A 14,157-nucleotide genomic window follows, 5' to 3' on the forward strand; every position below is an offset into this window, starting at 1 on the left:
ATCTGCAGCCACTGCAGCATAGAGTTTGATTCCAGGCCAGGGAGGTGACCCACATGGCAGAGACATTTCCTGACTGACCCACTGCTTCCTCAGCAGTGTATTTCAGGAGATCTGCCTGTTCTGCTCCCCACTCTGTCTCTGGTGAATCCTCTCACCCCACGCACCTCTGGCCTGCACCCAGCTCTTGTGAGCATAAGTAAATAAATCTTTTTTTAAAAAAAGGATAATCTGACCAAAAAGTAGCTATGAAGGATAAATTCATGAATGAAATATAATGATGATTAAAGATATAGAAATCCAATGCTACTATCAATATTTCAAATACAAATTCAGTAAGACACTGATTTTTGCTACTAGAGCTATAATGATAAAATAAATGTCACCATTAGTTTAATATACTATTTTATTGATAATAAAATATATACTAATATACTATTTTATTTTTTTATTTATTATTTATACAAGTACTGGGTGCAGTCAGAAGAGCGGGAGAGTGAGAGAATTCACCAGAGCCAGAGTGGGGAACAGAACAGACAGACTGATGAAATACACTGCTGAGGGGAGCAGCGGGTGGCAGGAGAGGTCTACGCCTCACTTGGGACCCTCACCCGGTGGCCGGGGATGGAACCGGTGCTACAGAGGCTGTGGGCAACCTCGCAACCCAGCGCTCAACCGGTGCACCACCGGGGAGGCCCAGTTTAATATACTTTTTGAAAAAAATTAAAAATGGGGACCTCCCCAGTGGCACAGCGGGTTGAGCGCTGCTCTGTGAAGCTGTCTGTAGCCTCTGCAGCGCAGATTTGATTCCTGGCCGGGGAGAAACCCACATGGCGTGGAAGACCTCTCCTTCCTCTCCCGCTGCTCCCCTCAGCAGTGTCTTCGTTCCGTCTGCCAGTTCTGCTCCCCACTCTCTCTAGTGAATTTTCTCACCCTCCCACGCGCCTCTGGCTTGTACCCCAGCTCTTGCATAAATAAATAAAGCTTTAAAAAAAATAAAAAATGAAAAATGAAAGATTTATTGTTATTCCAAGTATTACAAATGAGGAATTTGTAAAAATCTGTCTTCATTTAGTTTTTGTTATATTAATCAAATTTTTGGACGCCTTACTTACAATTCCTAGTACTGGATCCAACCCACCCATAAATAATGAAGTTATGTATTCATTTCCGTATGCAAGGAAGAGCAAAAGGGTCTTGAGCAAATTCTGCTCCAAAACAATTCCATGCTTATTTAATTAAGCTTTCTTAAAATTTAAGAAGCCATAAAATAATCAGCTTTTACAAGTAACACTAACCTTGTCACTCATGTTTAACATGCTGAAATAGTTCTCTATTATTTCTTAGTTGAAATTCTAATATCCAAACGCTTAGCTTGAGTGTACCCTAAATTGTTAAATATTGTTACTTCAAAGGGTAAAATAAAGATGGATTTTTAGATTTGATATAGATTTCTAAAAATTAATTTTAATTAAATTAAGAACTTAATTCTTAGGATAGGCCAGCTTGATTTAATTTTGATTTTTAGTTAAATTAAATTTTTAAAATTTAGTAAATTTTACAAATACTGTAGAACTGTATTACTTTTTTAAAAAAAAAATACCAAAAGCAAACCAAATAGCCCTCATGGTGCAATCTTAGTTGTAGTACTACCATCAGCTCCATGGTAGTTTTGGGCCATGGCCCCACAGAAGGACAAGGTTAGCATCACAGCTAGGAGCAATCTACAATAAATGTGTGGTATACTGCAGAGACATCATTTTTGAATTTATCAATAATCATGTGAGAAACAAAGTTCAATTACATTTCAACCTATAATAGCCCCTTCCAAAAACATCCACCCATTGGCTAAGATTTTTTAAAGTTACCTATGTATAATAAAATGAATTTCATTCTCTGGGTTGTAGTTTATGACTGGGCACATTCAGTGAGGATTTTGTGAAAATTTATTGCACTGTGCACTTATGACTTGTATACTTTATGTATATTATAGTTGAATAAAAAATTTCCTAAAAAAATGAATTCTGGCAGCAGTCCTTCTGCCCACCTGAGCCTATGCAGGTGCTTCTTTTCACCAACTCTCTCTCTCCCTCCACAGGGCCGTAGCTTCCTGCCTGCCTATGACCTGTGCCATGCCAGGACTTCTCCTCACTGACCTCCCTCAGTAGAGGCAGCTCTCCTCCAGGCTGCCCACCTGCAACCATGGAGGTCTCGCTCAGCAAACCTGTCCCTTTTTGGGCAGCTCTTCCTACCTGCTGGTGTCTATGCACAGGGGAATGAGGTGATGGTGCACCTCATTAAAAGTGTGTTTTAATCTCATCCCTCTCCTTAATAAACTTGCTTTTTATTTTTTTAAAAATACTTAAAAAAGGGCCTCCCCTGGTGGCGCAGTGGTTGAGCGCTGGGCTGCGAAGCTGCTCGCAGCCTCTGCAGCGCTGGTTCGATCCCCGGCTGCCGGCGAGGGTCCCACATGGCGCGCAGACCTCTCCTGCCGCCCACTGCTCCCCGCAGCAGTGTACTTCATCAGTCTGGCTGTTCTGTTCCCCGCTCTGGCTCTGGTGAATCCTCTCACCCTCCCACGCTTCTGACTGTACCCAATGCTTGTATAAATAAATAAATAAATCTTAAAAAAAAATACTTAAAAAAAATAAAATAATAAAAAATATATTTATTTTATTTTTTTTTGTGGTACCCTCGCTGGTGGCCAGGGATCGAACTGGCACTGCAGAGGCTGCGGGCAGCCTCGCAACCCAGCGCTCGACTGCTGCGCCACCAGGGGAGGCCCTAAATAAGTGACTTTTTTTTAAAGACTTATTTATGCACACAAGAGCTAGGGTGCAGGCCAGAGGTGCAAGGGGTGAGAGGATTCACCAGAGACAGAGTGGGGAACAGAACAGGCGGATTGACTGAAATACACTGCTGAGGGGAGCAGCGGATGGGACAGGAGAGGTCTGCTGCGCCATGTGGGCTGCTCCCTGGCTGGCCGGGGATTGAACTAGTACTGCAGTGGCTGCAGACAGCTTCATAGTGCGGTGCTTAACCCCTTGCTTCACCAGGGAGGCCCTAAACCTGCTCTTTAAATATTGAAAAAACAAACAAACATGAATTCTGTGAGTAGTCTAACATAAAAGTAGGCATAATGATGTTAGTAGACAATAGGCTTAAGCAAAGAAAGACATACACATATTACAAAAAAGGCAAAGTCAGTGAAAAAATAGAAGTCATTTAACAGCAACTGAGAGCATGAACTTTTTGGTCTTTATCTTATTTTTGTCACTGAATCACATAATGGTTTTCTCACATTAGCAAGGTGCCAAACATGTAACCCAGGACACCAACTACTCCCTTTAATATGCTTTTATGGTAATAAAGAAAAGGGGTACCTGATTTGGGCACAGAGAGAAGCAGCACCAGAGTACAGCCTAAAGACACCAAGGGAAATATCGAGCAGACACTTGAAACAATGGAACAAAACCAGTAAAGTCTCAGAAAATGATGTATATAATATAAATGCGTAAATCCAGGCAACATGGCTTGAAAACATCTGGATACTTCAGCTTGGTTTACACCTCAACCTTAGACTGTGGTGAAGCAGATCAAAGTAGAACATAAGCATTTGCTTCCACCTACTCACTGCCTCACCGATAGTACTAACAATCCTATGAAAGGGAACACACCAACTGGACCTAGTGCAAATTACTCAGACATTGGAGCTGTCCACACCTGCTGCTGTTTGAATTCTCCCCTTTGCTGCCATCACCTCAAAGACTCAATTGTAGGAGATGGAAGGGGTAGTAGAACAGGGAGTTAATACTATCTAGTGCATTCCAGAAACTAAATCACCCTGTACACAAAACCTAGCACATCATAAGAAAACTAGTTCCTGACATGTGACTGCAGAACAAAGTCAGAAATGCCTGCCAAGAGTTCATTATCATGGGGGAGTGTTAATGACCACTTGGCAAAGAAATATTTTGAGAAAAGAATAAAACAGTGCTAAGACCAAAGGCAAAACAATGTGAGAATGGCTCAGAAAGTTGTGCTGCCCAGTTATACCTGATGTGAGGTTTTTTTATGTGACCATAAAAAAAGAAAAGCAATAAGTCTCACATTCAGAAAAATGAGGCAAGTGCATAGCAACAAATGTAGGATAAAAACCAATCACTATTACCAATCACTATTAATAAGCAAACACACAGATATGAACAAATGTACATAATACCACTTAATTAGATTTTTGACTTAATATTTTAAAAAACATTTTGGGAAATGATTTATTTCAAAATTCAAAAAACAGTGACTGTATAATAACTATAACTTAATATTTTCTACCAACCTTAAAAGGCTCTCCCAGACTTATTAAGCCTGCCAGATATATCTGTCTTCTGAATAAACAACACACATCTTGCCTCTCCTGATCCTACTAAGTTATAAGCTCCTTAAGAGTGAGGATTATAGCTTATACCCTTTTGGGGGTCTCCCCCTTCCCACAATAATTCTTTGGTGTTAATCAGTGCAGTATTGTGACAGGAGCATTGGGTGGGAGTTGTGAGGTAGATGTTAGCCTAAGTCTGTCACTAAGTATGTGATTTAGGAGAACTTTCCTGTCAGAATTTCAATTTTCCTTTTTGTAAAATAAACAACGTATTTTAGGGTGCTATGAATTTAATGATTCTGTGACTATAGGAAACTCAATAAATAGCTGATGATTGTTTTATTTTCTTTCCTATTCATTTTTCTCCTTACATGGCAAAGTTAAAGAAAAAACTACAAAATGCTTTACAAATTTTCATACCATTCCTTGCGGGGGCCATGTGAACCTTTTCTGTGTATTTTCAATTTTATTATAAGTGCTACCAAGTGAACACTAGGTTCAAGTTTAACCTCAAACATACTATGCGACATGAAAATTAATTTAGGACAATGCAATTCACTAGGTGAATGTCCATTTAGTTTCTTTCATTTAAAATCATTTTTCTTTATTTCCTTGCTCCCCTTTACTTCATTCCTGCAAACAGCATCCATAAATAAGACTTTATTTTGCTAGTAAGGTCACTCAAAATCCTATTTTATTTTTTTTAAGATTTATTTATTTATGCATACAATAACTGGGGTACAAGCCAGAGGTTTGGGTGGTGAGAGGATTCACCAGAGATAGAGTGGGGAACAGAACAGGCAGATTGACCAAAGTACACTGCTGAGGGGAGCAGCGGGCCAGACAGGAGAGGTCTGCTGTGCCATGTGGGTAGCTCCCTGAGCAGGCATCTAACTCATGCTGCAGTGGCTGTGGATAGCATCATAGGTTGTGTCTTAACCCCTTGTGCCATCAGGGAGGCCCAAAATCCTATCATTTATTGCAGTTACCTTTCTTTAAATTTATATATATTTTACATCATTGTTCATTTTTATTTATTTATTTATTTATTCATTCATTCATTTTTTTTTTTTAACAGAGGCATGTTATTTATTTATTTATTTATTCGTTTGTTTGTTTGTTTTGTTTATACATGCACTGGGTACAGTCAGAAGCGTGGGAGGGTGAGAGAATTCACCAGAGCCAGAGCGAGGAGCAGAGCAGGCAGAAGGACCGAAGTACACTGCTGAGGGGAGCAGCGGGCAGCAGGAGAGGTCTGCGCGCCATGTGGGACCCTCTTCCAGAGGCAGGGGAGCAGCCGGGGATCAAACCGGCGCCGCAGAGGCCGCGGGCAGCTTCGCAACCCAGCATTCAACCGCTGCGCCACTGGGGAGGCCCCATTGTTCATTTTTAAACAATGTTTGCTTCCCACATGCCCCTCAGGTGCAGTTCGCATAGAAATTCCTTCACCAATGCACCTGTGCACCATCACCTCATTCCCCTGTGCTCCTCCTTCCATCTCTCTCTTCTCCCTCCTCCTCCCCTGCAGGGTGTCTCTAGTTTATAATTGTCTGTTTGTTTTTGTTTTGTTTTGTACTGTTATTATTTTTTTCCCCTGATGTCTTATTTGGTTCCCCTATATTCCTGCTGTAAGTGAAACCATCTGATATTTTTCTTTTTCCTTCTGAGTTATTTCACTGGGCATAATTCCTTCTAGCTCCATACATGTTGCTAGATAAACTTTTATCTTTTTTGATTGCTGAATAATATTCCATTGTGTATATATACCACATCTTCTTCATCCAATCATCTATTTTTGGGCATTTGGGTTGTTTCCAAGTCTTCCCAATTTTTTAAATATTGCTGCAATAAACATAGGGATACAGGTATTCTTTTGAATCAATGTTTTTATGTGCTTTGGGTAGATCCGTAGGAAAGAAATTATTGGGTCACATGGTAGCTCCATTTTTAGTAGACTGAGGAACCTCCAGAGAGCTTTCCATAGTAGTTGGACCAGTTTGCACTCCCACCAGCAATGTAGGAGAGTTCCTTTTTTACCACATCCTCCCCATCATGTTGTTGCTAGTTTTTTTGGTATGCACCATTCTTATCGGTGTAAGGTGGTAATTCGTTGTGGTTTTGATTTGCATTTCCCTGATTATAAAGGATGTTGAACATTTTTTCATATGCCTGTTGGCCATTTGTTAATGCAATTACCTTGATCTCTTTTGGATCACATACTCTAGGGACTCCAGTGCTATTTTGCTCTTTGCCACTTGTTAAGACAAATAACCAAGGATTCATAAATAATTAATAGATGCAGATTAACGAACCTTTGTCAACTCTTAGTGCCAGAAATTGAGAAACAATCCCTGCCATTTATTTCAGCAGAGTGCAAGGTATTTTGTGGGGACAAGATTAAAAAAGCACAAAGCAAAACAAAACTATACTGTTGAGAAATACATATTAGAAAGAAAATGATTACCATGAAAGTCAAAACCTGAGGTTTATGATTGGGGTTTGAGGATCTAGTCAAGTTCTATCATTGACCTGGGTAGTTGTTTCATGAGAGTTCACTTTATAATTATAAGTAAATTGTACATTTCTATTTTGTAAACTTTCTGTTTATTCATTCCACAATAAACAATGATGTTTATTTATTATGCATTTATTAATGCACTACCTTTGTGAACATCCACAAATTAACAGATCTCTTCTTTAGTGAAGATAGTTAAAGTAGATATATTTGATGTGTTAGATATTGGACATGTTGCTTAGGGCTAAGATAGATGTACTTTACTTATGCCAATGTAGTATCCCTTCATTTACCAAAATTTTATTTTATTATTTATTTATTTATTTATTTATTTTAAAAGATTTATTTATTTATTCATACAAGCACTGGGTACAGTTAGAAGCACAGGAGGGTGAGGGAATTCACCAGAGCCAGAGCGGGGAGCAGAACATGCAGACCAACGAAATACACCGCTGAGGGGAGCAGTGGGCATGGCAGGAGAGGTCTGTGTACCATGTGGGGCCCTTGCCGGCGGCCAGGGATGGAATCGGCACTGCAGAGGCTGCGGGCAGCTTCGCAGCCCAGCGCTCAACCGTTGCGCCACCAGGAGAGGCCCTACCAAAATTTTAAATAAAGAATGTATATTGAGGGCCTCCCTGGTGGTGTGAGGGGTTTAAGCAACATACTTGGAAGCAATCTGCAGCCTCTGCAGCACGAGTTCGATCCCTGGCCGGCCAGGGAGAAACCCACACAGTGAGGTAGACCTCTCCTGACTCTCCCGCTGCTCCCCTCAGCAGTGTACTTTGGTCAGTCTACCTGTTCTGCTTCCCACTCTGTCTCTGGTGAATCCTTTCACCCCCCGCATCTCTGGCCTATACTCCAGCTCTTGCATGCATAAATAAATAAATCTTAAAAAAAAAAAAAAAAAAAGAACGGATATTGAATTTTATGATAGCCAATTTTCAATGTGGTCCCAGTGAACACCACCACCTGGTATTCACACCCTGATGTGTCCTCTCCTATAATGAATAGAGCTCACTTGTGGAGCAACTTTCAAAGCTGATGTCATAAAGAAACAAACAACAAAAAGAAAACAAGCTATGGTGGCTTTTCCCTTATTATCTTTGATTGACTCTGAGGGAACCAAGCTGCCATGAATGACATGAGAACACACTTAAAAAATCCTATGATACAGAAGTGAGACCTTCAGCTAACAACCCTGAAGGAACTAAAAATTTCCTTCCAGGACCCTGGGAAGAGGAACCTCCAGTCCCTCACCACACTCTGAGTTTTCAGATGATGAAAACTTCATAAGTCCATCTGCCAAAAGTCCCTGCTAAGCCATGCCCGTATTCCTGGCCCACAAAAGCTGTATGAGGTAGGGATTATTCAAAGCTTCTAAAATTTTTGTGTTTAATGAAAGAAGACTAAATGAACAGAACAGGGCTCTAACTTCACCTCCAACCAATAACCAACGTTCTACTCCTAGCATTAGAAAACTCCTTTGTATTGTATATAATGCAATGCTGAGCTTTTCCAGAAATCAGCTAGAAATATCTTTCTTTAATTTATTTTTAATTTTTTTTTTATTTTTAAACAATATTTGCTTCCCCACCACCTCCTTAGGTTGAGTCCCCATAGAATTTCCTTCCCCAAGGAACCCGTGCACCATCACCACAGTCTCCTGTTCTCCTCTCTCCTTCCCTCTGATCCCTCTCCCTTCTTCTCCCCTGCAGTATGTCGCTGATTTATAATTGTCTGTTTTTGCTTTGTTGTGTTTTGTACTGTTTTTGTTTTTTTTAACAGATGTCTTATTTGGTTCCCCTATATTCCTGTTATAAGTGAAACCATCCAATATTTTTCTTTTTCCTTCTGGCTTATTTTACTGAGCATAATTCCTTCTAGCTCTATCCATGTTGCTGCGAATGGCATGAGTTTATCTTTTTTGATTGCTGAATAATATTCCATTGTGTATATATACCACATCTTCTTGATCCAGTCATCTATTTTTGGTAGAAATATCTTACATTAATAATTTTTCAAGTTAGACAAATCATCTGGCAGGAACCAGAGAATGAGAAAAATGTATCACTATAATTTAAAGTAGTGAGGATACTACTCACAGGATAGAATATGACATAGCCTGGAAGAGGCATCATGGACATGAGAGCCTCTACAGAAAGTGCAGGGAGCACTGAAGAGGAGTTTTTGGGTAAATGGAATGTAAAATGTGTCTGCTATTTAGCGTAGCTTGGGGTATACACTAGACACCCTGATTTCTTAAATAAGTGAGCTGATTTAGTGGGAGGGTGGGCCAGACCACAACCAAAACTCAGTCAATCTGACAGGCAGGAAGACTTAAAACACCTGCTATACTGATTCATACATTCTTTCCTACTTCTTTCAGCATGGGGGTGTATTATGGATGGAATTATATCCCCTTCCCCCCCATATTCATACATTGTAACTCTAACCTTCAATGTGATTATGTTTGGAAAAGAACCTTGAAGTAGGTAATTAAGTTTAAATGATGTTCTAAGGGTGGAGCCCTAATCCAATATGATTGGTATCCACACAAGTAAACATCAGCGTGTGTACGCCCAAAGGTCATGTGAAGATACAGAAGTCTGCAAGCCAAGGAGAGGCTTCGCAGAAAACCAACTTGACAGTCACTTAATCTTGGACTTTGTAACTTCACAACTGTGAGAAAACAAATTTCTGTTGTTTAAGACCGAAAAAGCTAAAGATAATATACATGACTTTTACCAGAAATTTGTGAGAAAACAAATTTCTGTTGTTTAAGACCGAAAAAGCTAAAGATAATATACATGACTTTTACCAATTAATTTCTTAGAATGGTTTTATAAAACAAACCAAATAACACATTCATACTAAAAATATTTCAAAGCCTTCTTGTTACCCATGGACTAAAAGCCCAAGTTCCTCACTATGGCCTCTAAAACTATTTAAAGTGAGGCTTCTGCCTACCTGCCTACTTGATTCCATTCTCTACCTCCTCAACTTCAGTGAACTCCTGTTAGATAAATTAAAGAATGTGGTCCTCCCTGGTGGCACAGGGGCTGAGCACAGCATTGTGAAGCTATTTGCAGCCTCTGCAGCACAAGTTGGATTCCCGCCGGCCAGGGAGCAACCCACATGGCACAGTAGACCTCACCTGTCTCACCAGCTACTCCCCCTCAGCAGTGTATTTCAGTAGATCTGCCTGTTCTGCTCCCCATTGTCTCTGGTGAATCCTCTCACACCCTGTACCTCTGGCTTGTACCCCAGTTCTTGCATGTATAAATAAATAAATCTTTAAAAAAAAGATATAACATGCTGAAATTATGAAAGAAAGGAAGAAAAGTTTTCACCTTTTATGTTGTTTAAAAAACTCAATTTCGGGCCTACCCGGTGGCTCAGCGGTTGAGCACTGGGTTGCGAAGCTGCCCGCAGCCTCTGCAGTGCCGGCTCGATCCTCGGCTACTGGCAAGGGTCCCACATGGCGCAACAGACCTCTCCTGCCACGCCCGCTGCTCCCCTCAGCAGTGTACTTCATCATTCTGCCTGCTCTGCTCTCCCCTCTGGCTCTGGTGACTTCTCTCATCCTCCCACACTTCTGACTGTACCCAGTGCTTGTATAAATAAATAATAATAAATCTTAAAAAAAAATAAAAAAACTCAATTTCATTTAAAAATCAGAATGGTGGAAACAATGAGAAACTGAGAAAATACAGTTGCAAATTTTATCACAAACGGTCAACTTTATAAAGGAATTCCTATAAAATTATAGACTAACAATTCAATAGAAAAATAGGCAGTCCATACATTATTTCCTAATTTAAAATGCTCTGAATCAACAGTATTATTTTTTAAAAGAGGAATAAAAGAGAAAAATAAAAAGACCTCTCTGGGAACTGTTTAATTACATCTAAACCAAAAAACTCTCAATCATGGAGACTGAATTCTATGAGTTACTATTTACCGGAAATTCTATGAGTGAGTATTTACTGGAAATTACTAAATTTCTGTAACTAAGTGGACCAGATGTGGGAATAGTGCATACCAGGACAAGAAGTTGATTCAAAAACTGATACTCTTGGGGCCTCCCCGGTGGCGCAGCGGTTGAGCGCTGGGTTGCGAAGCTGCCCGCGGCCTCTGCAGCGCTGGTTCGATCCCCGGCTGCTCCCCGGCCGCCGGAGGAGGGTCCCACATGGCGCGCAGACCTCTCCTGCCGCCCGCTGCTCCCCTCAGCAGTGTACTTCGGTCCTTCTGCCTGCTCTGCTCCCCGCTCTGGCTCTGGTGAATTCTCCCACCCTCCCGTGCTTCTGACTGTACCCAGTGCATGTATAAAACAAAACAAAACAAACAAATAAATAAATAAAAAGCATGCCACTATTAAAAAAAAAAAAAAAAAAAAAAAAAAGAACTGATACTCTTCACAACCACCAGCCCCGGCCTTACTCCAACCATTAAATAGAAATTTTAGGGAAAGTTTTAGACTTCTAGTGGAGAATTTGGGGAAATTTTATTTTGTTCTTAAGAGACCAAGTAATCCCAGGTAACGTTTGTGTTAGCAAATGATAAAGTGAACTTTAGTTATCAAACCTAGACTCAAAATGTATTTGTGATGACTGATGTGACTCAGGACCATAAAATGATATGACTAGTAGATGTTAATTCATGTTTGTGTCCCCAGACCAGTGTGTGACTGTAAGAAGTGCTCAGTAACAAAGAGGTCACTCACCTATCTCTCTAATCTTGAAATTTTTTTTTCCCTTCCAAAACTCACTCACATTTAACAAAGTGAAGGCAGTTACTTTAGTTGGCACTTGCTACTACTACATATAATAAACATCCCCTCTCAAATAACAGGGTTTAAGCATGAAAAAGGTATTTCTCATACTAAAGAAATCCAGATTTAAGAAGACTTGGGGTTGGTATGGCATCTCCATCCATCTCATCAGGGACTCGGGTTCCTATATTTATTCGCACCCTGTTGGTACATGTCTTCCACTATCAAGTCACTCCATAGTTCAAAATGGTTGTTGAGCTCTAGCCATTAAACCCATGCTCTATAAAAACTGAGTGAAGGAGATTCAGAGTCTATACCATATGATTGTAATAACACGAAGTTCTTCAAAAAGACCTTTATGGTGATAAAGATGAAAATAGTCGGTATCTTTATGCAGAGATATTGACTAGGAGGGGACATCAGGGAGCCCTATGGAGGGCTATAACATTATTTCAGTAGTGTTATATATAAGAAGTACTCACATACACAGAAGATCTGTGCATTTTACTGTAAGATCACTTGTTAGCAAGGAACATCCCAGATCTTTGAGTTTATCTGTATTTTGACAAGACTATGTGCTCCAAATAGACTGGATAAAGTTAAAATATTCTAAAGCATTTAGTATTCAGTGTCTAATTCTTGTACTCATCACCACTGTCACCATACAGGGTGAAATGTAACAAAGACATCCACTGTAATAGTGTAGGTAAGGATGTGGGCAATTGCCTGCTTTCAGAATACCCATCTAAATTTTTTTTTCAAAATTTTTTTTTAAGATTTATTTATTTATTTATACAAGAACAGACCAGATGCGCGGGAGGGTGAGAGGATTCACCAGAGACAGAGCGGGGAACAGAACAGGCAAACCGATGAAATACACTGCTGAGGGGAGCAGCGGGCAAGACAGGAGAGGTCTGCCACGCCAAGTGGGACCCTCGCAGGCTGGCCGGGATCAAACTGGCGCTGCAGAGGCTGCGGACAGCTTCACAGCGCCGTGCTCAACCACCCGTGCCACCAGGGAAGGCCCCCATCTCCATTTTGTATTTAATGTTTTTAATTTCCTGAAAAGGATATACAAATAAAGGGGTCTATACAAATATACAAAGTATTCCTAAGAGTCTTGCTGTGAGGACTGACAAGGCAATATATGTCAAGTACCTAATAAAGTGTCTGATAAAGGTAGTAGTTATTTTTTAATCATATAAATAATCATCATCATTATTAACAAATGATTACACAGGAACATAAATGATTGTATGGTCAAAAATTCCAAATAAACTGGTTAATATCTTATGGATGTGAATGTACTACTGAAAAAAATACATTTGCTATCAGCCTGTTTTTCAGTCGAGAATGTCCTAAAGAATAGACACTGGGGTTCTTAATTCTAACAGCTATGTGCTTTTGGAAAACTAAATGTAGTCATGGAAACAATTTTGAGAATATATTACAAAAAATTTGGTTTTGCCTTCAGTATTGCATGATCCTTATTAAGGTGGAATTGAATTGGAAAGAATTTCAAATACAGTAATAATAAAAGATACATATGTGTAGTCTGGTACCATTTGGCTATGTTATCTAATAAATGAATGAATAATCTCTAAAAGTACACAAGAAACTGATATAAGAGAGAGTCACACAAAACAGAGACAAACAGAAAAAAAAGTTTAGTAGGTAAAAATTGGGAAAAGCAATATGCCCTTTTGTCCATTTAACATAAATACTACATTTGTTTAAATATTCTAAAGGTATACCCCCACCACCCTGATCCAAAGCCCAGGTTAAGACAGCTTCCTTGTTATTTCCCTGGGAATAATGGATATGGGGTATTTTTATTGCTCACAAATTCATAGAAAAACAATTTATTTTATGAATGCTGCAAAATAAATTCATTTTAAAAAATGTAAAAATACTAAATACTTACCCATTTAGCTATTGGACATCCGTGAGAGCTTTTCCCTTCTTTTCCAGTATAAACTACTATTTCTATCCTTATTGCATTTCCTTTTTGACCATACCTGAGTAAAAACACAGTGAAGGAAAAATAACTGCAATATGAACTTGAACCGCTCACCTTTTAATATCTTAATGTGCATAAGACATACATACATAGAAATGAAAAAAAAAAAAAAAAAACCACTCCTGTAGTTACTTTTGTTAAACATTTACTTTTGTGTGGCCTCTATTTTTTTATGCTATCCAGCTCTATATACTTATCCTTAAAGATCAGTCTTTAAAAAGCACCTGGCTCCAAGATAAGCAACATGAATGTGAATGCAGTGTTGATGGCAGTAATTTGAACTATTTCTACCATTTCACAATAACATAAAAATAGGTATTTCTGAATTTAACGAAGAAAGTCTTGCTTTGCGAGAGTCTTGTTCAGTGCTCAAAGCTCATGTGATGAATGACAGCAGAGACACCAAGACAGTATCCTTGTGTCCCAAGAAACAGTCAACTCATACTCCTGAACGTTTTCTGTTCACCTCACAATTGTTC

The 14,157-nt window shown here is 39.5% G+C and overlaps 1 protein-coding gene and 1 non-coding gene across 7 annotated transcripts in view; both read right to left on the reverse strand.

Moving 5' to 3' along the window:
- The window catches only part of TET1 (tet methylcytosine dioxygenase 1), a 147,933-nt gene that overhangs the window by 45,989 nt on the left and 87,787 nt on the right, over window positions 1-14,157 (reverse strand). For all 6 annotated transcript variants that reach the window (XM_037497558.2, XM_054690037.1, XM_054690034.1 and 3 more), the window contains one exon: window positions 13,583-13,676. In XM_037497558.2, the coding sequence (XP_037353455.1) occupies window positions 13,583-13,676 (94 nt within the window). The remainder of the gene's footprint in view (window positions 1-13,582; window positions 13,677-14,157) is intronic.
- On the reverse strand, window positions 4,761-4,865 carry LOC119234946 (U6 spliceosomal RNA). The gene has a single exon (XR_005122719.1). It is a non-coding gene; the product is annotated as a U6 spliceosomal RNA (small nuclear RNA).

Source organism: Talpa occidentalis, unplaced genomic scaffold (assembly GCF_014898055.3).
Source record: "Talpa occidentalis isolate TD23 unplaced genomic scaffold, MPIMG_talOcc4v2.1 talOcc4.8, whole genome shotgun sequence".
Classification (NCBI taxonomy): domain Eukaryota; kingdom Metazoa; phylum Chordata; class Mammalia; order Eulipotyphla; family Talpidae; genus Talpa; species Talpa occidentalis.